Source organism: Epinephelus moara, chromosome 5 (assembly GCF_006386435.1).
Source record: "Epinephelus moara isolate mb chromosome 5, YSFRI_EMoa_1.0, whole genome shotgun sequence".
NCBI classification, from domain to species: domain Eukaryota; kingdom Metazoa; phylum Chordata; class Actinopteri; order Perciformes; family Serranidae; genus Epinephelus; species Epinephelus moara.
In genome coordinates, this window is record NC_065510.1 from 35,295,959 (window position 1) to 35,320,737 (window position 24,779).

At 40.9% G+C, this 24,779-nt stretch overlaps 2 protein-coding genes across 2 annotated transcripts in view; one reads left to right on the forward strand and one right to left on the reverse strand.

Annotated features, from left to right (window-relative positions):
• The window catches only part of ntn1a (netrin 1a), a 78,506-nt gene extending 59,546 nt beyond the window's left edge, over positions 1-18,960 (forward strand). The window contains exons 6-7 of the mRNA XM_050044188.1: positions 6,551-6,625; positions 13,565-18,960. Coding sequence (XP_049900145.1) covers positions 6,551-6,625; positions 13,565-13,893 — 404 coding nt within the window. The 3' untranslated portion in view covers positions 13,894-18,960. The remainder of the gene's footprint in view (positions 1-6,550; positions 6,626-13,564) is intronic.
• Positions 18,961-19,095: 135 nt separating this feature from the next.
• The window catches only part of stx8 (syntaxin 8), a 56,580-nt gene continuing 50,896 nt past the window's right edge, over positions 19,096-24,779 (reverse strand). The window contains exon 8 of the mRNA XM_050044189.1: positions 19,096-19,921. Coding sequence (XP_049900146.1) covers positions 19,857-19,921 — 65 coding nt within the window. The 3' untranslated portion in view covers positions 19,096-19,856. The remainder of the gene's footprint in view (positions 19,922-24,779) is intronic.

Below are 24,779 nucleotides of genomic sequence, written 5' to 3' on the forward strand. Positions count from 1 at the left end.
TGCCGCTAATGTTTGCTCAGTTTGTTTCTCTGATAACTTAAGATCCAGACATCCAATGACCAAAATCCTTTATCCAATTAAAATATCTAGTTAGAAATGACCAAGATCTAAAAAGCATATTGTGAAAACAGTCCATTTATGACAGCTTCTGGCAGACAACCACAGCGCTGATGCATGCGCAAAGGGGATGTGACGTCACCGACTGGTCATGGCAAGGAAATGACACGGACCGGTCCTTGATTAAAATTACAGATATCTCTGGGTTAGACATGTTGGAAACATTTTGGTCCACAACTCAACAAAATATTTTACATTTTCTAGACATTTTCATGCAGCAATGTTACATAATATATCCTTAAGAATGTAGAAAATTAATTTTGAAATAATATATTTATATATGTAAAAGTGTCCACAAGTGTGTGTGATACGGGGGGTGTTGGGCTGACAGCTGTGAGGCAGGTGCCTTGTTGCGCCTCAGCTGAACGAAGGGGGGGGTGGTATTTTTTGGGGGGAGGGTGAATGGAGAGCGTGAGGGAAAATGGAGTGGATATTAATTTGTCTCCTGCAGCAGGGCTCTCCCCCTCTCGACCACACGGAGGGCTGGAATGCATGGAGAATACCTCCGATGGTGTGGCCCAGACAAAACACACATTGTGCTGGTAGGTCACGGATGGTGTGAGTCGCCACTCCCACGGGTTGTGACAGAGACGTCTGCGCAGCAACGAAATGTGGAGGAGATTAACCGCTGATGACCTACGATGGTCGCCCCGGACCTGTCGGGATACAAGATGTGAAAGTAACTAATGATGATGATGAGGAGGAGGAGAATTGGACTGACGATGATGAGGCTCGTAAGAGATTCGCTCTCATATGTGTTTCCGAGGCGAGGCTGGAAGTGATCAGAGTCTGCGGCGGACCCCTCCTCAGATTTTTTGGACATGAGTCTTGCCTCACACACCCTGTTCAGCACTCATCGACTCCACCGTATTTCACACTCATAACAACGCGGGATCTTATTACGCCACTTAATTGTAGAAGAAATAATGGTGAGAGACATTCTGCAGTAAGCGGGGCCAAAAATAGAACAGCGCAGTATCAAATTCTCATTATCAATATCAAACTTTTGCACGCTATTTACTTTTTGGTGCCGAAACCGTTTTATAATGACATGAAAACCTTGGCAGGGTTATTTCCCCTCTCTGCGTCCATGCTTTGGGTGATGACCAACAGGAATCCCTGCTGACTCATCTGAAACTCATCAGTTACAGTAACAGAGGAACGACACAGCTCATCAGAACTGATTGCATGCCACCCGAAAAGTGAAATCTCAAATCAGGTCAAGAACTCAAACAGCCTCTTTGCTGGCTGTTGTCTGCCTGAAAACAAACCATCTTTTGCTCGCTGATGAAACAATGAGAAAAAGAAGTGGGGGACTCCTTCTCTTTCTTTCCTCTTTTCTCTCTCCATCTTTGCTGGACAGGATCCAAGCTCACGGCTCTTGTGTGAGCAGAGGAGAACAGCGCAGGGCAGCACACTGGGCTCCATAATCTAATTACATGCTTTATTTGCCGCAATTTGTTTCTCAATCAGTCTGGTTGAGGGAGAAAGCCCTCCTCCTGGGCCGTCATTTACACCTCCTTGTCTCGCTGCTCTGGTACCTCTGATGCCGCCATGCCTCTGTGGTCATGTTCACACTGAGTGCTGTATCTTGTATCTAGACACATCCAGAGTGTGTCTAGATCTAGTTGATATAGATTGGCTGTTCACACCTGGCTTTGACTCAAGAGACCATTTGAGATCGTGTTTCACTTGCCTGGGTGCATTTGATTTTATCTGTGTGGAAACTGTGAGAGCTGCTGAACAGAACAACATAATACATATTTGTATTCAGCCATACTACTACAGAAAGGCTGTTGTGCTTTGCTTAACACAGCCCGAATAAAAGCATCAACCAATCACATTGTGTGGAGGGGACGTCACAGGACAACATCACGATAATGGCGGACCTGTTGCAAGTGTTGCAAATTTGCACTGCCCCTGGAATGAATAGTTTTGATGCAAGTACTTTGCATGTGTGTGTCATTTTCGTTCATGCTCCTGGTGTGTAAAGGCCTTAAAGAAGAATTTCACTGCTGGAGGATGGTCTTTTCATTCAAGATGCAAATATTTTTGCAACTGGTGTTACATGACCAGAGAAAACATGGGGAATAAAAAGGAGGTGGTATTCGCTTATGCTTAAGAGGTAGAAAACCTACAACTACCAGTTTGCAATGTGCTGTGCCGGACCCATAAACGCTCCTGCCGGTGGGTGATGTAATGTCAGCTTGTCTGTTTTGACACAGGAGACAATATGGTATGATCAGCACTGCCTTGTTTTACAGTTTTATCTGAGTTTGGTCTGAGTTTTAGAGCGAAAAAGAGGGGTATGTCTCTTTCTCTGAATCCACTTCTATACTCTTTGTGTCCCCATATGAACATGCAGAGGTACAATCTGTGGTTTGAGCAACAGCCCTAGAGTCAGCTAAAAAAAAACTGAGCTGGGAGTTTAGCAAGATCTGGGTGCTGATAAGATGGAGGGAAGTTTAAAATAGTTTATTTACACATACTCCCCACATTGTTGTGATACAGAGCTGGTTGAAAATCGGCAAAATATCCCTTTAATTCTTGTACTGCAAAGTTCATTAGGATTCCTCAGTGTACTTTTTTTTTCACAGTGTCATACTGTATATGCAGTCACACATCTCACTGAGGTGCTGTGAATGTGGCCTGATCGCAGTGAATGATCTGAATCTGTATCTTACAATCAGCCAGGAATCTCTTGAAATGGCATCCATATTGGATGATTCTGTAGCTCACGATTTACATCTAATGTCAGTGTGCAATGACAGCACACAACGTAGACCCTGCTGTGTCACCGGACTGGCTTCATTCAAAAGATTGTGGGGATTTTGTTATTTCATGCGGTGCTAAAGTGGGTCTGATTTGACTTTAGGAAGCAGGGACCCTGACATCCCTTCTTGTAAAAATGATTATCTCGTAGAAAGAATTGAACCTGGGTGTTGCAGACCTTTTTGTTAAGTTCTTCTTGACTAAAGGACAAAACACAACTTGGCTATAGACTCTGCAGTGTGTGCAGATTTCTGGGCTGAATGTTGAACTGTTTGCACACCAGTCCTGCTGTGTAGTTGACTTTAATCATGTGAAATATTGTTTGCTCGATTTATCTTGCAGAAATGTGTCTTTTCTTTCTTCTTCCTGTTCATAACTTTTGTTGAAATCTCATGATAAACTCATTTTTTTCTTCTGGTTTGATAAGTTGGATCAATGTGGCATCATCTTCTAGATTTTACAGACGTGTTTGATTTTAAACAATAATTTTAAGAAGCATTGTCCACCAGCATTTTTATATTTGGGGCATGATTTACTGTGCACTACCTTACACTGGCTACTGAGGCCTAGCTTTGCTTCCGCCTATTGGCGCTGTAAAGCTCTGGCTCCGTCACATAGAACTCTACAGTACTGTATTCTGTCTTGAAGCAGCTTTAGTAAGAAGCATCCCAAATGAAAACGATTAGCCTACAGGGTTGTACAGCACTTTGATAGAAGGGGCAGAGGTCCACCTCTCAGTTACGCACTTCTCAGTGCTCTGAAAGGCAGGAAACAAAGCGCTGTAGTAACTACATCTACTCAGAACACCCAAAGCACATTTTAGCTCAGTGCTACAGGACTGCTCCCACTTCCCCTGCTTGTAACGCGCGCACAAAGGGAACATTTGTCCTCACGGTAGGGGACTGCCTGGCCCTAAATGGGGATCTCGGGGTGCTCTCAGCGGGGCCCGGAGCTGTGTCTCAGGGGTACACTAATGGGGAACGAAAGGCTATCAAAGGGAAGTATCATGATGGCATCAAGGGGGGTTATGAGAAAACAAAGCTTCCTTTCCACAGCTCCCCCCTCCATCATTTACATGGTAATCAGGTGCAGCTCATATAGACTCCTCTGTTTCATTTACTTTGCCTATTTTTGTTACTCTCTGTATTTACTACCAGCTCCAGCTTGTGAGGCAAACACTTTTTTGCTGATTTGGGGGTTTTACTCAAAATCCCGACCCTCCTCTTCTCCTTCTTCTTCTTCCCACCCCCCTGATAAACTTCACTCCTGTCTTCTTTTTTTTGTCAACCTCTCCACCCCTTCACTCTCTACCAGTATCCATTCTCCCGCCTCCTTCCCTGCATTTTTTCTTGTCGTGGTGTTCCCCAGGCAACCTCATTCAAACAGAGTATAAAGGGGAGTAAAGGCATGGAGCAAAGATCTGCTCACAACAATGAAGTTTGTTCATATTCAGGCTGCCTGAAAGCTCCAATCCTTCTTCCACCACCCCATCACTCTCCTCTGCTACTACTCGCTGTCCATCCATCTCTTCCTCCCCTCCTTTCTTTTACTATACTCATTATAACTTGCAGCACTGAAGTGTAAACCAAATCAGTACTCTGGATCCAATTTATGCCAGTTGGAGGAGCACTAAAGGAGCAGAAAAGAAGGGAAAACAAGTTCTTTTTTTTTTGTGAAATGGCTTTACGTCACGTTATTCTGGCCCGCACTATACAGTATGTGGCTGGCACCATGACAGCATAGCATGGGGCAATCACTGAACCTATATGGACTCTCTGGATTGCTGGGGCCAGCAAAGTGGAGGGAGGGATATAATGTTGCCTTCTTCGCCTCCTGGTAATCTATCATAAAACTGATGGCATATACATATCCTCATGGATTTATTCGGACAAGGAGCAGTGTTGGTTCTAATCTCAATGCATCTTAATAAAATAACAGCTTACTTATAGTTTGTGCAAATATAAAATGTTCTGTTGTGAGGTTGTTATCCATATGATAAATCAAGCTTAAAATCAACTTTAAGTACACACTTACACAGCTACCTCACATGCAGATATGTGTGTGTGAGCCGTGAGGCAATTTGGGTGACCCCTCTGCCTGCGTGAGGTATTTATTTGTTCACGCCTCCAGAGTGGACGCCCCCCACCTCCCGACAAAAAAAGGGTCTTCTGCCTAGTGCTTCATGGATGGCTAATTTTCCCTTCCTGACCTCCCTTTGTGTGGCATTGACCCCCTTCACACCCCCCACCTTCTACTCCCTCAAATAGCTGCCAGCCCTCTGCGCTCTCCCCCTCCTGCCCGTCCACACTGCAATAAATGCAAAAGCTTGACATGGTCCTCGGTTGGGCCTTGAAGTGATCCCCGGGTTATTTTTTCGGGAGGTTGGGGGCTGAGGTGACAAGCGAGGTGAGACTGGGGGGGGATTGAAGTGAGTGGGGGGTGGTCCGCACAGGCTTGACTCATTCCCACAGTCTGACAGGCAGCGAGTGGGTCGCAGTGATTTGTATTTCTGCTGAACTGCTGCCGGTACCATCAGCTCCATTCCGAGACCCCTCACCATCACACATGTATGAGAAGACGTGGTTAGAAGGTTAAAGTGCCTCCACTGCAACTGAAACACGTGCACTCTAGTTTTTTCCAGCAATGGCACCACAGCAGCATCAAATCAGACAGATGTGTGTCAACCAGTCAGACAAAAGAGCTATTGCCAGAGGTGCTGCCATTGTTATTGTTCTCTGAAGGTGTTTTACACAGCTGCTTTAGCACCACCTTTTGTTTTATTCCTGTCCTATTGTGCATTTTGGGGCCAGAGAGGCAGTTTTAGTGAAAAAAGAGAAAAAAAAAGTCAAATGCCAAAAAAGACATCTGCCTTTTGCACTCTGTTACTTGCAAATAGAAAGAAAGACTTAAAACAAAAGGTGGTGCCAAAGCAGCGGTGTAAAGCAAAAAAATTTAAACGTGTGAGAATCTGCTATACACGTAATTGTAGGCCCAACAGAGAAAATTATTTTGTGCACCTCATTCTCGTGGAAATTATTAAGTTCATCATGTTTTTTTTGTTTTTTTAACAGCAGCACCAATCAAACTCCTAGCTCATCTATAGTGTGTATACATTATACCACCATTTTTGCACATTAAAAATGATTTGTTTCTAAAACATTAAACATTGTCTGTCATATTAAAGGGGATATTTGCATGATTTTTGTTTGTTTCTTTGTTTGTTTTCTTATCGTTTATTATTATTACTATCATCATTATTATTATTACTATTATGATTGATTATTTGTGCAATTGAGTACGTATGATAAATTATTAAATATAATTTTTAAAGTGGGTGTTTAATCCAGTGTCTTAGTTTGTAATAAACAGTTCATTTTTATTTTCCAATTATGCTTTTACCAAAATTTAGACAGTAAAATTCTGGTAAATGTTTTACAGACTTTTATAAAAATTAATGTAAAACAAAATTAGCCATGATGCTATGGCTTTTTACTTTACACAGCATTGTAGATCAACTTTTCTTATGTTATGGATATTGTTTAATGTGAGATAATAATGCTAATGAAAGTTTTTAGCTCCCCCCACCAATGAATTTATAACAAGTTAATTTGCCCATTACTAAATAAAATAACGTGTATTTTCTCCCTTCATATCTCTGCAGACTGTGACTCTTATTGCAAAGCATCTAAAGGCAAACTGAAGATCAACATGAAGAAGTACTGCAAGAAAGATTACGGTGAGTCAACAGACAACACACGGATCATTTAATGACTTGGATTTCAGTTCTACGGGAAAGCTTAAAAACATGTGGTCTGATGGAAGAAACACAGTTTCCTTCCTCACTGACTTGGCTTTGGATAAAAAACAAGTTTCTAACTCTGCAGGAACAAATAGTGTTTGTCAAACTGTTTGGGAGCTGTAGAATCACTGTGCAACAGATATGTTTACTCCTTTTGCGCCAAGTTCTGGGCCCAGAATGCTTCCCATGCCATACATCCCAGTCCAGCACGTTGCTGGGGAGCTGCTATAGTTTACAAAGGAGGCATTTTACTGATGGCTTACTCCAGCTTTCTGAGGACAGAGACAAAGGATCAAACAGAAGACAGCAGATCTTCAAGGAAGAAGAGAGAAGCAGACAAACAGAAGGGAGAGAAAGGGCAGGATGAAGAATTAGGCAGAGGTGTGTGGGGAGGGTCGTCTCTGAGTGGGCATTTAAGACCCGGGCGGATAAAGCAAAGACAGTGTGACGGACAGTGGGTGCTCTCTCGGAGATCCTCATTAAGGCAGCCCACTTCCCCCACAATCGATGCAAGTCTCGCTGCATTCCTGTGACCGTCCGTCCGCCACGCCATTCAAGGTGTGGATAAGACATATGACCTCTCCCCTCTTCCCCTCCCTCTGTCCCCTCCTCTGATTGAAGTCAGCCTGCTGAACCGGTCAACCAAGCAGCGGCATCCTGCAGCATACCTCAGCAGCTTGACGGACAGGCCAGGGCTTTGTTCTGCAGGGATTTGGAGGAGTTAGGGGGTCAGCTTATTGACACCTCCTCTTCCACCAATGCCTACCTTACCGATGATGTCGTGAGAAGAGCCTTGCCTCTTGAAATATGTGTTTCTTCATGCATGAATGTGTCAGCTACACGGCTGTTTGCTTTTCTTTGGTTTGGCCAAAAAGCAGCTTTGTTAACATTTCAATATCAGGTTCAATTTTTAGTTTAAGTCTACACTTATAGATAACAAACAGTGATTTTATCAGCAGGACATTTACACCTGGATGATAATAGAAAGCAGCATCCATTCGAGGGTAGAGAGGTGTAGAGGTAAAAGAGACTTCAGGATGTCCTGCTGGAGAAGCCATCACTCGTCATGTTTCTTGGTCCTATCATGTATTTACATCTCCTCAGAGCGGAGCCAGGAAAGCTTCTCAACTGATTCGTGCTGTGTGTGCGTGTGTGTGTGTGTGAAGTGTAGGGGATCTGCTGGTACTGATGGTTGCGATAACACCAAGAAACAGACAATTAGAAGTTCCTCTTTTGCACCAGTTCACTTAAGTGTAGATGAGACAAGAGACAAGGAATTTAATTCAAACACAACAGGGAAGATTTCATTGTCTTGTTAAAAATAGTGCATAGTTGATTAGTTCTACACATAATTATATTTATACACAACAGACAACAACAGATAATTAGTCGTGCTCTTTAAATAAATACAATTTAAAACACATGCTGACTGATCCCTGTGTTTGTCCCATTGAATCTTTATAGTTTTATAAAGGTATTTTTTTATTTAATCAATCTGTCCACCATTATTTTTAAGCGCTACATCATCTTTCTCCTCGCTTGGCCTTCACCGGGGAGGGGCTTTGAGCTGGAGATGTGCATGTGAACCATTAAGCTTCTTGTCATATCCACCCTCAACTTGCAGCAGCGTATTCAACATTCGTAACAGACCAAACCAAGATCCCCATACAGTATATACCACACACAAGCTCAACGGAGCAGATCGAGAAAGTCAAACACAATGTAAATCTACAGGATAAGTTGAGAGAGCCATAGCTTTGGACTGTTTTGAAAAGATCAGCAGGGGAGCGGGGCTCCATGCTGCGTAGAGAAACGATGGTACAAGCTTCTGCGGTTGACATACAGACGCACATAAAGAATCACAGGAGGGAGCGGGGTGTTAGGGAGGGGTTGGAGATGTCTGATGCGAAATCCTGGGTATAACTTCTCTAGGCAGTGTACAGCGATTGCTTGCTAAACACTAACAGAGAGAACAGCGCCTGGTGGCAGCTGGTAGGTGCAAGGTGGTGCCAAGGTCAGCATCAGGTCACACAAGATCAGCCACTGAGTCTCTATTGACCAAGGGCCTCAGGGGACAAACAGTACAAGTAGGGTGAAAACGATCTACAAACACTCGCAGAAGTAAGACAATAGGATTTGTAGACGAAATCAGAGTTCAGGTCTTTTGGGTGCACATGCTCCAGAAGTAAGTACAATAGGTGAGCAGTTAAGTATGACTCTCACGGTGCTTTTGGAGAAAAAAAATCCAATGTGTGTGTGATGTGCACTGCTGGTGGTGTTACTGGATGCGAATGGGTACAAGACAACTGGAAAAACTACTAAACTGCAGCTGAAAATGCTCATGGGTAGTGTAGTAGTTTGATCCATCCAATCAGACAAACTGACGGAAAAGATCATTTCCCAGACAAAAATGTTGAAATAATTCGAACTGGTGGCCATAACATAAACCTATATTAATGTTTTATAACCCAGTAGACTCCCACATTCTTATGTTGAAGAACCTTGAGGATATCATTCAAAGAAACCCACATTTATACTGTAATCGTAAGGGTAAGGCAAGGCAGATCTTACATAGGAGCCTATGTATAGCAAAGGTGCGTATTTGAGGCGCATGACTTGGACTCAGCATCCAAATAATGAATTTCGATATATACAGACAGTGCTTTACAAAATACAAAGAAAGCATACAGAAAAGTGCACACAAAATATTCAAGATATAATAGTCATTGTTAAAAGACAAAAGGGAAAAAAACACATTTTGAGACTACTTTTGAAAGTAGTCCCCTGCAGGAAGCTTCACCAGATTTTGTACTGACCCTGAATGCCACAAAAAGTATCAAAAATATTGGAAACTACAGTAAAAGTGTAATTTAGAAACAGATGTGTTCCCAGTTTCCCAAGTCAGGAAGTTTTAGAGCCAGTTTAAGCTCTTCACCATTCATAGAGTGTGACTCCCAAGGCGGTGATCCAACATATACAGGATATATCTCTTAATACTGCCGTAATGTTCAGCTCCATTAGCTCGACACTGACGGTGAAGCCAGTGACCCCTGTAAAACATTTCAAAAGCTGTCCCATAAGTACAATAGAGGTATAATGGAAGTTAATAGAGATCTGGTCAATATAATACATATTGATACATGCTGGGTTAGGATCCATGAGAGGCAGCCCTCTCTTTCCTTCTCTCTGAGGTCCATACCGGTTGATCCATCATGTGATATCACTGAGTGTCTTTCCAGCTAACGTCTCTAATAGCCCTACCCTGCTTCCTAATCACATTACAAATCACACTGCTCCGTCAGTAGTAATGGACATAATGCACGTAGGGGTTCACTTCATAGCTGGCACATGGGCCAGCCTTTTCCACTGAGGATAGGAACAGTATTTATACCACAGGACTGTAGTTTATTTGGATTTACAGGACATGGGTGCCAGTTCACCAAGGTCGACCAAGGTCTTTCTGTGATCTTCTCGCTTCTATTATTTCTCATTTCACTAGCAGCTCTTTAACATTTTTAGTGGATTTGTCAGTGGTATCAGCAGCTGATACCTGTTTGATGACAACAGTGTTGATGAATGAACCAGTGTTGTTACCCGCAACAAGCTGGATGTTACCTAAAGCATTTCTGCTGTTTTAATTTTGTGCAGTGTATTTCATGACCAGTCAAAAATGAGAGAAAATCATCAAATTTTATTATATTAATTTTAATAACAGCATCTATATTTTGTGTTTTATCATTTAAGCACTGTAAAAGTCCCTTGAATTTTAGAATAGTATTCAACATGTAGGGATGTCCCAATCAAGTTGTTTTGGCCCAGATCCTGACCCATGTCCTGTAATATTGGGTATCTGCTAATATTGCATCCAGTCTGATACCTATATTCACTTAAATCAATTAAATATGTATCTGCACAGACAACAGAGAGCACTTTAACCTAATCAATAGCGTAGTAGGTTAGCAAATCCATGCATTATGCCAACATCAGTGCCTGAATTTAGAGTCACTCGCTGGTAAGGCTGAATTATTTTTTCCCCCATCACTCCAATATTCACTTCACATATTGCATTGAAATGCTTACACAACAGATCCTGGCTGTGATAAAGGAGAGCACACTAGCAAGCTGAGGTGGACGTAACACAGTAGAGTTTAGTCTTAGGAGGGTCAAATTTTGATCAAGTTCACTTTAGTCGATCCATTAAAATATGCACAGATCGGCATCGACATTTCTACCAACTTGTGTTTTGTGGGACAAATCTCTATGCAGTGCAGTGATACCATAAGTTGCATGGATAAAACTTGGCATTTCACGAGAATTGTTAAAACAAATCTTTGGACGCAATAAGTGGGCTATTTTGATTCTAATGCAAACATAGTCTCGTGTAGCCAGAGCTATCTCCACAACGTTTAGTCACTTCCAAAGAAAGGTCAGGAAGCACCAGTTATCATTCTGGTATATGGGAAAAAATACCCCTGGGTTGTTTGTATTTCTCTAAACTAATCAAAATCGCCTTGAGCTGTGCTAAGCTCAGGATGTAGCAATACTCCCTTGCAGAACGTTAGCAGGCAAATAGCAGTAGGGGAGGAGAACTACCTTATGCAAAGTGTCGTCCGAACATGTCTAAAGGTAACAGTGTTTATACCTGTTCCAAATGGTCACGCTTGAGGGCTGGTTAAAAAGCCTGAAAGTAGGGAGACATGATGAAACACACAATTGGGGCAGTCTCTTCTCAAAAGCGTTCATGGTGAAGTAGTCAATCTTTTTGGACTGTGAGTTTTGGAAAGTTTAAAAAATTGTTGGACACATTTGGCCTAACTCAGATGGGACTTTCGGAAGCTGTTGATCATCTAACAAGAATTCAGTCTGAAGCAAACTGACCCTGTAAGACTCTTTGTTGCGTTAATGCAATGCAACCAAAGAAATCCTAAATTTAAGAGGCTCTTTCCTCTCAGAAGGTGTCAGAGCTCTCGATACTGTGACATGATCCCTCTTTGCCGCAGCCTGGGTCAGCACTCACTGCAAGCCTCTCTCCTGTGTGATTTTAGCTGCCAACCCTACGCTCGTGGTTGTAGAGGACAGAGTGTCTCTGATGTCTGAATAACGGCCACATTTGGAAAAAGAGCCGGTGTGCTTGGAAGAAAAAAGATGCTTTCCTTCCATCATGGCAGAGATCTTTGAATGCGGTGGTTAGTCTTCAATGAGAAGCTGATGCAGCAAATTGAAGCAAAGAGCAAGTGCTCATTAAAATAATAAAAATGGCTGCATATCTTCATGCAGGAGAGTGGTGGTTAGTTGACCAGCTGTATCTTATTTAATTATCTCAATAAATATTCAATGACAGAGAAAATTCAGTGGAACAAAAATTGTTTTAAGGGAAATATTTGGCTCAGAATGTCAGGAGTATTTTTGCCTGAAAGACTATGGTAAGGCATGGAAAGACTGTTTAAATGCAAAGGTAAATGCACAGCATGAACCACTGGATAAACTCTGTATTCTTAAACGATTGTCGTAGGAATGGCGGTGCTCTGTCAGTTGTTCTGTCCACTACTTTGGTCCAGGCTGAAATATGTCAACAACTACTGGATGAATTGCCATTGAATTTTTTACAGACCTCACAGACCCCATAGGATTAGTCCTACTGACTAAGCAATCCACTGACTACACTTTGACAACTAATTGATGGATTACCATGGAATTCGGTGCAGGTAGGCTATCCATGGTGTCCAGAAGTAGACTTTGAATGACTTCAGTCCACAAAACTGAAATTACCATCAGCTATACTTTGAATGAATCTGCTCTTTCGTCTGCAACCTCCTGTCTTCGACGGGCTTGAGATACGCCCTCGTTTAGTACTTGGCTCAGATTTGGGAATTACTCTCTTATCCTAAAGCCTCCTGGAGGAATGTAAGGTCGTTTGCTTCAGTGAATCTTTTGCCTTGCCTTTGCTGACGTCGACCCCAGCAGGATACAAACCCTGGACCTTCTGCATGGAAGACAAGTGCTCTAGCCACTAGGAAGGCCTTTGGGATACTTTGTTTTGTGCTAATCAGCAAATGTTAGCATGCTAAAACACTAAACTAAGATGATAATTATTATATCTTGTAAACATCAGCATATTAGCATTGTTATTGTGAGCATGCTGATGTTAGCATTTAGCTCAAGGACCACTGTGCCTAATTACAGTTTCACAGAGCCACTAGCATGGCTTTTAGCAGACTCTCCACACAAGTACATTGTCATTTTAAAGCGCATTAACTATTGCTACCTAGCATCCACACTACTCCAGCATATTCTGACCCTTGAAACAGAGATTTCTGAAAATCCTGCTGACTGCATTTTATTTTGAAAATTCCAGGATTGCATTTTAGTTTAGACACGTGAAAATATACTTTTGAAAACGATGATGCAGACACCCATGTTCGCTTCGTGATTGGGTCTTATCAGTTTTATCGTATTTGCTTTGCAATGACTTCCTATCTATGTTTACTGCCACCTTGACAGCCTTACACCTCTCAGAAACAGTTCCACCTCGCTGTCGGGCAAAGAAATATCTAATCTTACTTTTTGCTATTGCTGTTCTTCCACTGTAGTATTTCCTGCAACTAAGCAACTAACCAAAGAGTAGACAATCTGCTTCCTGTTTACACCGACAAGCACATGCTCACTGTATGTGAGTGGTCATGTGATATACCTTTTCAGGTGTGTTAGTATGGACAGAGATTATTTCTGAAACTGTTCCGTGTGTATGGAGATTGTTTTCATTTTAAAACGGCATATTAGTGTGGATGTAGTCTTGTTGAGGCAGTAATCTTTACAGCTAAATGTAAGAAATCTCACAATAAGTGCTTAAGTGTCATCTCTGCTGTCCCCCTGCAGCTGTCCAGGTGCACATCCTGAAGGCAGACAAAGCCGGCGAGTGGTGGAAGTTCACCGTCAACATTATCTCCGTCTACAAGCAGGGCGAGAGCCGCATCCGCCGCGGGGATCAGTTCCTGTGGGTCCGTGCCAAAGACGTGGCCTGCAAGTGTCCCAAAATCAAACCTGGGAAGAAGTACCTGCTGCTGGGGAATGACGAGGACTCCCCCGGCCAGAGCGGAGTGGTGGCAGACAAGGGCAGCCTGGTTATCCAGTGGAGGGACACGTGGGCGCGCAGGCTCAGGAAGTTCCAGCAGCGCGAGAAGAAAGGCAAGTGCAAGAAGCCATAGGCGGAAAAAGATGGAGAGGATGCCGGAGAAGGGGAGGTATTCAAGAGAAAAGCTGAGCGGGTGACTTAAAAAAAAATTTAAAATTTAAAAAAAGTGAAAGAGAGGCAGACAGAGGACCACGGACAGACAAGAGACTGTTTATGTCGCTGCTTTTTTGTGTAGAAGCATGAAGAGAATTATTTAGGATGATTTGTTTTTCTAGTGAACTTTTGTTGAAGGAGCTCACCTTGCAGATTTGGTTTTATGGTTTATTTTACTTTGAGATTTGTCTCTCTTGTGGATTTGCCGAATTTGCACCTATTACCAGCATATAAAGTTATTTGTGTTTCTTTATCTCAGTATGAAATCATTATATTTTATGTTTTAATTTTATGGACATTTTCTGCTGGTGCAAAAATGACAGAAAAAAAAAAGCCACTTAATTACCACTGCAATTTTGCCTCTGCATGGTTTTCTTGTTGTATTCTTGGCTAAGAAGCGAGCTTATTTCATCAAAAGTTTTCACTGATCAGATTGAGGCAATAACATTTCCTCTGTTTAAAATCGTGCCATAAAAACTATTGTTTGCAAGCCACAGAAATGCGTAATACATTTAGGTGTCAATGAGTTGCCATTCCTTCCCCCCTGTTGTATAAATTCAGGTTACTGCAACTCGAGAAATCTGTAGTCCTACATTTTAGCTGTCAGGCTGGTTAAATTTAGGTGGTTCAGTATTTGTACAAACCTGCATGTGAATGCATCTCATTTGAAACTGTAATGTTCAGTTCACTAACTGGTGCTGCTTATGGTACTAATGTTAAAGTTATACCTTTTCGGGAAGATGGACTGCATTTAAATTCACTGATTTCACTTTCAGTACTTACAGTAACTGTGATTTTTTTTACTTTGCTACTCCAGCAGGAGTTTAACAATGGACTTACGAAAGGGCCAGAGGTCTGCCGCATTTAATTGCAATATAAAGACTTTAAAAAAAATATCCACAAAATCAGGTGTTGCTCTTGGATAGTACGACAACAGAAATACATAATAATGAATATGGGTTCGCAAGTGGCTACAAAATAATTGTCGTTTTTTTGTTGTTTTATCAATTCATTTCATCTATATTCTAGTGACAATATTTACTTGTCTTACCACAAAAGATTAGAGCTGTGAAAGATACCCAAGGTAGGTCATTGTGCAGAGTGAATGTCACAATATTGTTGTGCAGATGAAAGTACTGCATGTTCTCAGAGGATACTGACAAAGACGTGCATATAGTGTGTCACAAGTGCAAGATTTTTGTATGATTTTAAATGTATTCCTTCACAGCAGCTCATGAAAAATATTTTATACAATGTGTCAAAAGTTATATTTAGAAAAGTGTATGACCAACACAAAGAGAGAAACAGGTACTGCAATGTGGACGGCCAGCGAACACAAAATTGGGTGTATTTTAATTTGGAATGAGGAGTTTAAGTAAAATATTCGATTAAACTCAATCAATGCAGATTGTAAACAGCTATGAGGATGGGAACAATGAAAAGAAAATCATGTCCTTACCTCATGTGGCGCTGCAATGAATCATAGCACAGAAAAATGAAAACCTAAGCGCAAACTGCCCTTTGAAAAAAGTGCTCAACCATTGCTTAAATGCATTGTTGAAATCCACCTCACACTGGCTTGTTTTCATCTAGAATAATTCCTACAGTACTATGAGATTGCAGATAAATACCTTTGCAGTCCACACACTCTTTAGCAAACACAATGCATGACTGTACATTCACTGTGCGACCAGCCAGAAGCCACAGTCTCCCATAGACCTGTCATGTTAATTCTCTTCACTTCAACACTTGCACAGGGAGAAAAGGGGTGAATTGCAATCACTTGACGCTGCTTGATTCAAACCACATTGCTCATTTATTTGTATGCAGTTGGGTTTGGATTTCTCTAAGGAATGCGTGGTAAAAAACACAGCTCAGGTTTGTAAAAGCCCACAGTGTGTCTGATGTATCATAAACTGGAGCTCCTTTCAGTCCACCCCAAAACACTTTGAGCAACATGTTTGATGTTGCTGGTATTTGTTTTGTTTCACAAAATCACATTTTGCACCTTTTAATCTGTACCACAGCACAAGTAACTGTAGAAATGGGGTTTGAGGTCTGTTCAAGACACATGGTTTTAATCTAATGGACTTCCTCTGTTTTAAATGGTAATAATTTCTGATTCCGCTATCTCAGAGAACGACTCATTTGTCCAGGAATTTTCTGAATGGACTGAAATGCCTCCTAGATGATGACAAATTAGAAGGGCTTTTTAAACCATGAGAAATCAAAATCACCTGGGTTTAACTGTAAGATAAAAAGAACAGATGATCTTGTTGCTGAAGTACTTCTCAGTATTTACAATAAAGGTTTGATGGAGTTTTTTTTCTTATGTACAATCACTCAAATGATTGTGTGGTCAGTCCATCACGATGCTCTACTGATGACAACATACTCACACATACAGTATATTTACATGTTCTTGCCTCTCATCGTTAATCCTACAACATAACATTACATGTCAATGTTTTTTCCTTTGGCACATTGTAATCTGTAATCACACTTCTGTAGTCTCTGTAGCCTCATGCTGTAAATTCTACATCCGTCTCCTGAGCGATGGTTTGACAAGCTTCCTGATGAAACGCTACACACATACCTGTCAAAGCATTGCTTTGTGTTCATACTATGAATTGTAAATGTTGTTTAGTTGTCACCATTGCCAAGACTTTTTTTGCAATGTTGTTTTACAATGCGTACTAATATATTATGGTTATTATATATGAATATATTTAATGACACAAGACATTGTGGATTTTATTGTCTTTTTCAACTTTTTTTTTTTTTTTTTTACTTGTTTGTGGTTGTTTAGATCGTTGCCATTAAAGAAGGAAATAATAACTACTGAACACACCAACCTGGTAGAACTAAATTCAGATTTTCAGTTGAAATAAACTCTTGTTACATTGAAAAACTATTTGCCTCTGTTGATTTGAATCATTCTTGTTTATTTATTTAGTTGTTAAAGCTGGGGTAGGCAGTTTATTTTAGGCGTCACTGGGCAAAAATCCCATTATAAACTTTGAGTGTATGGTAATTCCTGGTCTGAGAGAACACTAGAGTTCTGCACCTCCTGCTCTGTTTTCAGGCATTAGAAAATCTGGGCCATGAGGAGACACTTTGGCCAATCACGGGTCATTTCAGAGAGAGGGCGTTCCTATTGGCTGTTCTGCAAATGTGGATACGTGTGCACGTACCTTTGGGTGAAAGCCTGATTCAATTCAAAGAATCCTGCAGAGAAAGTTGCTATTCCAGTATTGCCACCATCTGCCTACATTGCAAAGCAACCCCAAAGAAAGGAAGATGGACTTATCGAAAAGAGAGTCTACAAGAAAGTCTGACAGTAAATCACATAAAACACATGTAAATATTGGCAAAGCATTTCAGAAATGGAGAGAAAATATTTTAGCCTTCTAGTTACCAGAGCCAAAGGCTCACGGCTGCAGCTTCAAGTTCACGTTTATGTAATAAATGTTAGCTAGAGCCTCGAATCACAGTGTGTCCTCCGCCTCACTCCCCGCCGCAACCGACTACCTAGTCTCTTACACAGACGCCGATGACGTCAGCACGCTGGCTGACTCTGTCCTCTGTGGACATTCCCATAGGAAAGTTGTAATAGAACTAGCGCTGGCTCCCAGCGGCAGTGATGTGATTGGATCCAAATCCGTGTACTTCCATACTTCCTCAACCAACGGCTAATTAGCTTTGCCTTACACCTGCCTACACTGGAATTGCTGTTCCCCGAATTATTGTCCATAGTACAACAAAAAATATCCGGTGCTTATTTTTCGATGACAGGAACGACTCAGAACAAACCTGACAAATATCCACAAGTTTCTTCGGTGTAGTAGCCTGAGCCATGACTGACTGCATTACGAATCTACATCACAGTACTACGCACTGGTAATCTGCTCTCTGTGTTTCTGGTACGTCTCTGTTACATGTAACACACGTGCCGTACCTATGGCAACGCCGTCACGTGGTCTGGATATCCCCGCCCATTTCTATTACAAAACGAAAGACGAATGTCCCCAGACTCCCATTCCGAAGTAAGGGAGGCTGGTCACGCGAGACTACTGACTACCTTGCCAGAAGGAGAACTGGCAGCAGCTGTGAAGACAGGCTCCCAGTCAGTTGCAGCAGGAACATGTATCTCGCCAGCACAAACCTCAGTTCAAGGGTACCAGACAACCTTGACTCCCAGCCCAAACAACAAACTTTGTGTTGCTGCTGTTACACAGGTTAAACCCCACCACCGGCCCGCTGTGACACCCAGTGCTGTGGGGTTTGCGCCAGCTAAATTCAAGATGCTTCAGCTGCAGACCAAAGGTCCGTCTTGCTGCCCACTCTCCTCCCCAGGCAAGCAGTCCACAGCAGTGGGGAGCAAGGCAGAAGGACGATGGGGTGGCTAGCTAGCTAACTGTTGTCTCATTTGTGGTCTGATAAAGAGAGAGAGCGGGGTAAAGAGGGAAAACACTGGTTTACTGTATGAAGCATATGCATATGTCCGTGGTCATCTGGTGGGAGGAGCTTGGGACAGAGAGGGGAGAGCTGCAGGAGTGGGTTGTATTTTCAAATTCTGCCATTTTTATGCCTTTTCCAGATACCTGCCTACCCCGCTATTAAATAGAAACAGACAACTTTCCCCCCCTAGCATTTCAAGTGTTATTATTACACTGCTGCTTTCTGATAGCTTTCTGAACAAAAAACACAGTTTCAGCAGTTACATTTATTGTTCTACGTCCCAGAGATAGTAACAGCACAGATACTCTTTAGCAACTAGGAAAAAATTGACCTTGTATTTTTGTGAGGAGATTTTGCCCGGTGGCAGACAGGCTTGCATAGTGAAAGCGAGGCTTACAGGGAAAAGTCAAATGCCATCACTTTGTGCAATCAAAATTAACTTCATAATGACAAGTTAAAGCAAAAACTTGTCCATTTCCACTTTAAGTTAAGGCACGTAGTCAGCTTTTCTAAAAGTACAGTAGACAAAACACCACTATGCAAATTTCTCAATGGAAATATACTACTGGTACTACTGTGTCCAGATAAATATCATGTTACAAAACACTGCAATCTTCCGGAGTACGCTCTAAGCATTAACACAGACAGACCGGAGTCCAGGGACTATTAACTGGAAATGTAATTTATTAGAAATTACAAGCTGAATTGATTTACAAGGAAGGAAAACAGCCATGTTAGTTACACAGCCGAGCTGTTTGTTTTGGCTGCGAGCTGTTCTACAAACGTTATAAAATCCCAAGACAAATGATAACATTACAGCTGCTACAGTAATGCATGGGTAAATATAAGTGAGTGTGAATATTGCAAAGCTCGCGGAATTACCGTACCCAGTGTGAGCCTGAGCCCAGACCACAGACAGACTTATGAGAGGAAAAGCTCCTGCTACCTGCGGGAGGTCCTACTGTTGGGTCAACATTCATCTCAGTCCAGGCTAAAAATATTTTCAAAAGGCTAACAAACCTCCAAATAATTTAGTTATTTGATACGTTGTGAATTTAATGAGCCAGACACTTGAACAACTGTTAAAGAGTACAATTCACACCTAGGCAATATATTCTATTAAAAAAACAAACCTTTTGTACGGTTACTAATGCCTTTCACCCAACCAACAGACTAACTGTATACAAAAATCTAATTGTGCTGCTAAAGGACTTAAGTCTTCATTTCACAGTGGCTTGGTTGGACAGCCACACTTGTCTCAATATGAAGACAAAGAATAATAAAATCTGATGGGAGACAGTGTTTAAATGACTGTACATGTGTGCACTGCGGATGCATAAAGTTTCAAACTGGTAATCTGCACCAAACTGTCATTGTTGAAGTCATTCAGCATAGGTCCATGATTACTTCTGTCTTCGTCAGCTACACAGGCCACACGGCGACCACTATGATGGCTATGAGAAGCAGCACGATCACCACCAGCATCCCTGAAGGAGGAAAAGTGGGAGAAAAGGAAATCAACTTTTTATGTCAACAAATTCCATGAGAAGACAAAAAACAACACTGCACTGATTCTACTAACAAAGTCTGTGCATCAAAAGCCTGATACATCCTCCTCCTCTGTGCCATAGCTTTGCATTGTTTTGGAAACACTATTAAAATAGTCAAAAAGCTCATCAATTAGAACATGGCCACTGTAGTTAATTTTGAGGCTACAACCACTATAATGCATTTTGGTTTTTAGAACTTGTATCTATTGCCCCTAAAACAGAGACCTTTGAAACGCTGCTGACTCTGTTTAATTTAAAAACCTTGGAGTTGTGTTTTAGTCTGGACGGGTGGAAGCAGAGACCTTTGGAAACGAATAATGCAGACACCAACATCTGCGTCCAAATTAGGTCTTATCAATTACAGCTTGTCAAGTCAAAAACTATGGCTTAATGCACATGACTTCTGTGATTTCATCCCTCTTGTGTAGGAACTCATTTCTCACTGCCATGGCTTCCTCCAGTGATGAATAAGGCTTCTGGCACTGCTCTAATATGTTGTCGTATTTTTTTGTAACAACACCTAGTATTTTCTAGAACTAAGCAACCAACTGCAGAGTAGACAATCTGTTTCCTGTTTTCAGCATGTTAGCATGGATGAAGATTATTTCAGAAATGGTGCTAAAACACTCAGGTGTACGGAGGTTGTTTGAAATGTATTAGTCTGTATGTAGTCTGAGTTGATCCCAAAAATGTTTCTGACACACAAGCCTACCAAATGTGTGTTAATCTGCAGCTGAAAATAGTGCAGCTTACTCTTGTAAGAGTAAAACAGAAAGGTTTACTGGCCATTTATAAAAAATAATATATATGATATTATATATATAAAATATATAATATAAAATAATATAAATTATACAATTTTAACATCTTTAGCAGAAACAAATTGGCTTGGAGCTGAGGGGCACAGAGAGAGTATGGAGGGAGGGATGGACTAATGCATTGTTGGTTTTGGTCTTTTAATGTGATTTTCTGAAATTAAGATGAAGTTAGAATAATGCCAGAGTTGTCTTTTAAAGACTTCATTAACTAGATGTCCCACTGCATAACACAATGTCATCATGCCAACTTAGTGAACTGATCTGCAATCTTTTTAGAATGAACTCTCTCTGATTTGAGCACTTTGTTCACTATTTTATGTGCTATTTTTATGTATTTAGCATTCTATACACTTCTGTTCATAGGTGTGGGTAAAAATTTGATCACTGTTCAGAATATATATATAAAAAAAGAGAAACTAGAATGTGAAACTGTTAAGTTGCAAAAACAAGGATGCCTCACACATATCTCCTCCCTGGCAGCACAATGGACCCATACAATCAGCGCAGTTTCAAGGTGAACACCAAAGATAAGTGTCACCAATTCAGTATCTGACCAAATGTCTCCCCTTCTGTTCCTGAGACATGATGTTGAGTAATGGCCAAAGAAGTGTTTTTGCAGAAAATCATGAAGTCACAATGATGGTGACCTTTGACCTTTTGGACATCAAATGTCATCACCTCATTATTTTATCCTAATAGACATTTGGATGAAATTTTGTCACAATCAGTACATGAATTCTTCAGTTATGGCCAAACATGTTTTGTGAGGTAACAGTGACCTTGACCTTTGACCCCCAAATTCTAATAAGCTTGTTCTTGAGTCCAAGTGGGCGTGTGTACTAAATTTGAAGAAATTCCCTCAAGATGTTTTTTAGATATTGCATTCATGAAAATTAGACAGATGCAAGGTCACAGTGACCTTGACCTTTGACCACCAAAATCTAACTAGTTCATTCTCAAGCCCCGGTGAACATTTGTGCAAAATGTAAAAAAATCCTCAAGGCATTCTTGAGATTTCATATTCACAATTATGGGATAGAGGTATGGGGACAGACAACCCAAAAACATAAAGCCTCCAGCCATGGCTATCGCTGGTGCGGAGGCATAAAAACAAATGGAATTTTAAAATAAGGTTCAGCTTTATTGGGCTATAAATAAATCTTAAAGTAGCCCAAGCTTTGGTTTGAAATCTTCGCCTCTAATAAGCTGTGATTTTTTTACCCACAACCTGGTGACTGTGACATTTGCAGTTTGAAAAGAAGACTTCTGGTACTAAGTGGTTAGACAATCTTATTATTAAAATGAGGCCCGTATTTAATCCTAAAATGTTTTGTCTTATTTGTACTTTGCTGTAGCTCTTCGTGATAAAACCTTTGCAGTTCAACAAATTCCCTCTGACTTTAATGTTGCAAATTCAAATGTCAAGCAGCTGAGGAACTCCTGACCTGATCTGAGACAGACTCACAGAGAAGGAGGGGAATGCAGCAGACTCAAGGGAATACACTTGGAATAGGTAAGAAGCCTTCATACCTCACCACTAATTTTCAAAATCCTTGATCTAATGCAAGTCCCAAGTGCTTATGCCCTCGCAGCGTATCACCATTTTTCTCTTGATGACTTAATGCAATTTACATGCGTTCAACAGCCACAAAAGCTTTATTGCCACAGATTGCACACTGTGATAGGCATATGTTTCTGATTCTGCCTTGAGAGGATAATCATTGTTTTTCACTGATACCATGGAAGCAGAGAAAAATGTGCAAAAGCTCACTCACACTTCATCAAAGAGCTTTACCCCCAGGAACTGAAAATATTACACTTTTTATTATAGTCACCACCCAAGGAAAAAAAAACTTTCTGTTGTAAAATCCACTACAGGTGGAATTTCCATTATTTATAAAAAAGATGAATATCTTTTGGGAAACTTAACAATCAAATTTTATTGAATGTTACCAACTTAAAAGTGAAGCCAGAGTCCAACCGATAAAATTGCTGAGCCGCTATTTTGGCCGATATTAGTTTATCGCAGATATTCAGTGTAAACTGCTTATAGTTATCAGGCTGTCTGGGTCAAATGAATCACTATAAGCAGATCACTATTATAACCATTTTTTCTTCTTTTTTATTTCGCATGCAGATTACCATCTAACTGACATGTGTGTATTTATTACATTAATAAAAAGTAATGAAACGGACAGCTTTGCTATTTACTGAATTTTATTGACTGACTCAAAATAAAGTACAGCTGTTTCATTACATGGGCATTACGTGACCAACTGCATTATCAATTCACTTGACGAGGGCAGGTCCAACCACAACTGCTTTCCCCGTCCACATTTCTTGTCTGTCTACGTCACGAGCAGCCAAAACTGTTTCTCCCACGTTTGAATAGAGTACACAGTGTAGTCTGAGAACACCAGGTTTCACTGATATAGCTTATTGGCTTAATTTTGGCTTAGTTTGTCATTAGCTTCGAAGAGACTAAGTTAAGAGAAAATTACTTTCCTTTTCCCGTCATGATTTTAAAGCCTCAGGTAGGCAGCTGGAAGCAGACGAGTTACTGCGAGGCAAAGTAACTTATCATGGGAGTAAAGTTAAAAAAAACAATAGAATTACCATGATTTTCAGTTGTTTTTCCATATGTATGAAAAAGACCCCAAAAGGAACACTGTAAGCCAACTACTTGAAAACTATAAGCAAATTATTTAATAGGCATTTGTATCAGAATGATTTTGCCCCAAGCCTTTTGATCTATATAAGCAGTTTATCACTGCAACCGTGATCACTATGAGTGGTTTCCACTGTATCAATATCTCACTAGCCAATAACTAAGACGTAATTATAGTAGAGAAATGCTAAAGATTTCGAATTCTCCACGAGAGAGCTCAAATAAAATTTTCATAAGTTTTTGTAAGTTGAAGCGTTGGCTCAGTCTGTATCCTGTAACAATTACTGAATTTAAGGGATCCTTCAAGGAAATTAATACCAGTTAGTTTATTGTAAACAGATTTTTTCAACTCTCAAAAACAACGCTGATTCCAAAAAACTTGGGGCACTGTGTAAAACTTAAATATAAACAGAATGCAATGATTTGCAAATCCTTTTTGACCTATATTCAGTTGAATACAGTCCAAAGGCAAGAGGTTTCATGTTCAAACTAAAAAACTTGTTTTATCTTATTTTATTTACTTTTTTGGTAAATACACATTCTTTGGGAATTTGATGCTTGCAACACGTTCCAAAAAAGGTGGGACAGGAGCACCAAAAGACGGGAAATATTGTGGACACCTGGAACATTTCACAGATAAAAAGGTTAATTGGTAACAGTTGATACTATTACGACTGGGTATGAAAGTGGCATCCTTGAAACGCTCTGGTGTCACAAGCAAGGATGGTCACTTTATGAAAAACTACATGGGCAAACAGTCCAACAGTGTGAGAATATGTTTCTTGATGCATATTTGCAAGAAACTGAGGGATTTCACCATCTGCAATCCATAATATCATAAAAAGATTCAGAGAGTCCAGAGAAATCTCTGCATGTAAGGGACAAAACTGAAAACCAACACTGAATGCTTGAGACCTTCACTTTGGAACACTTTGGAAAACCACTGTCGGTGAACACTGTTCGTCGCTGCATCTACAAATGCAAGTTAAGATTCTACCATGCAAAGTGAAAGCCATATATTAACAACATCCAGAAATGGCGCCAACTTCTCAGGGCCTGAGCTCATCTGAGATTCACTGACACAGAGTGAAAAAGTGTGCCTGACAAGTCCACATTTCAAATTGTTTTTGAAAATCATGGACATTGTGTCCTTTTGGGCTAAAGAGGAAAGGGACCATCAGGATTGTTACCAGCTGCCAACATCTGTGATGGTATGGGGGTGTGCTAGTGTCCATGGCATCATGGGTAACTTAACCATGAATGCTGAAAGGTACATACAGGTTTTGGAGCAACATATGCTGCCATCCAG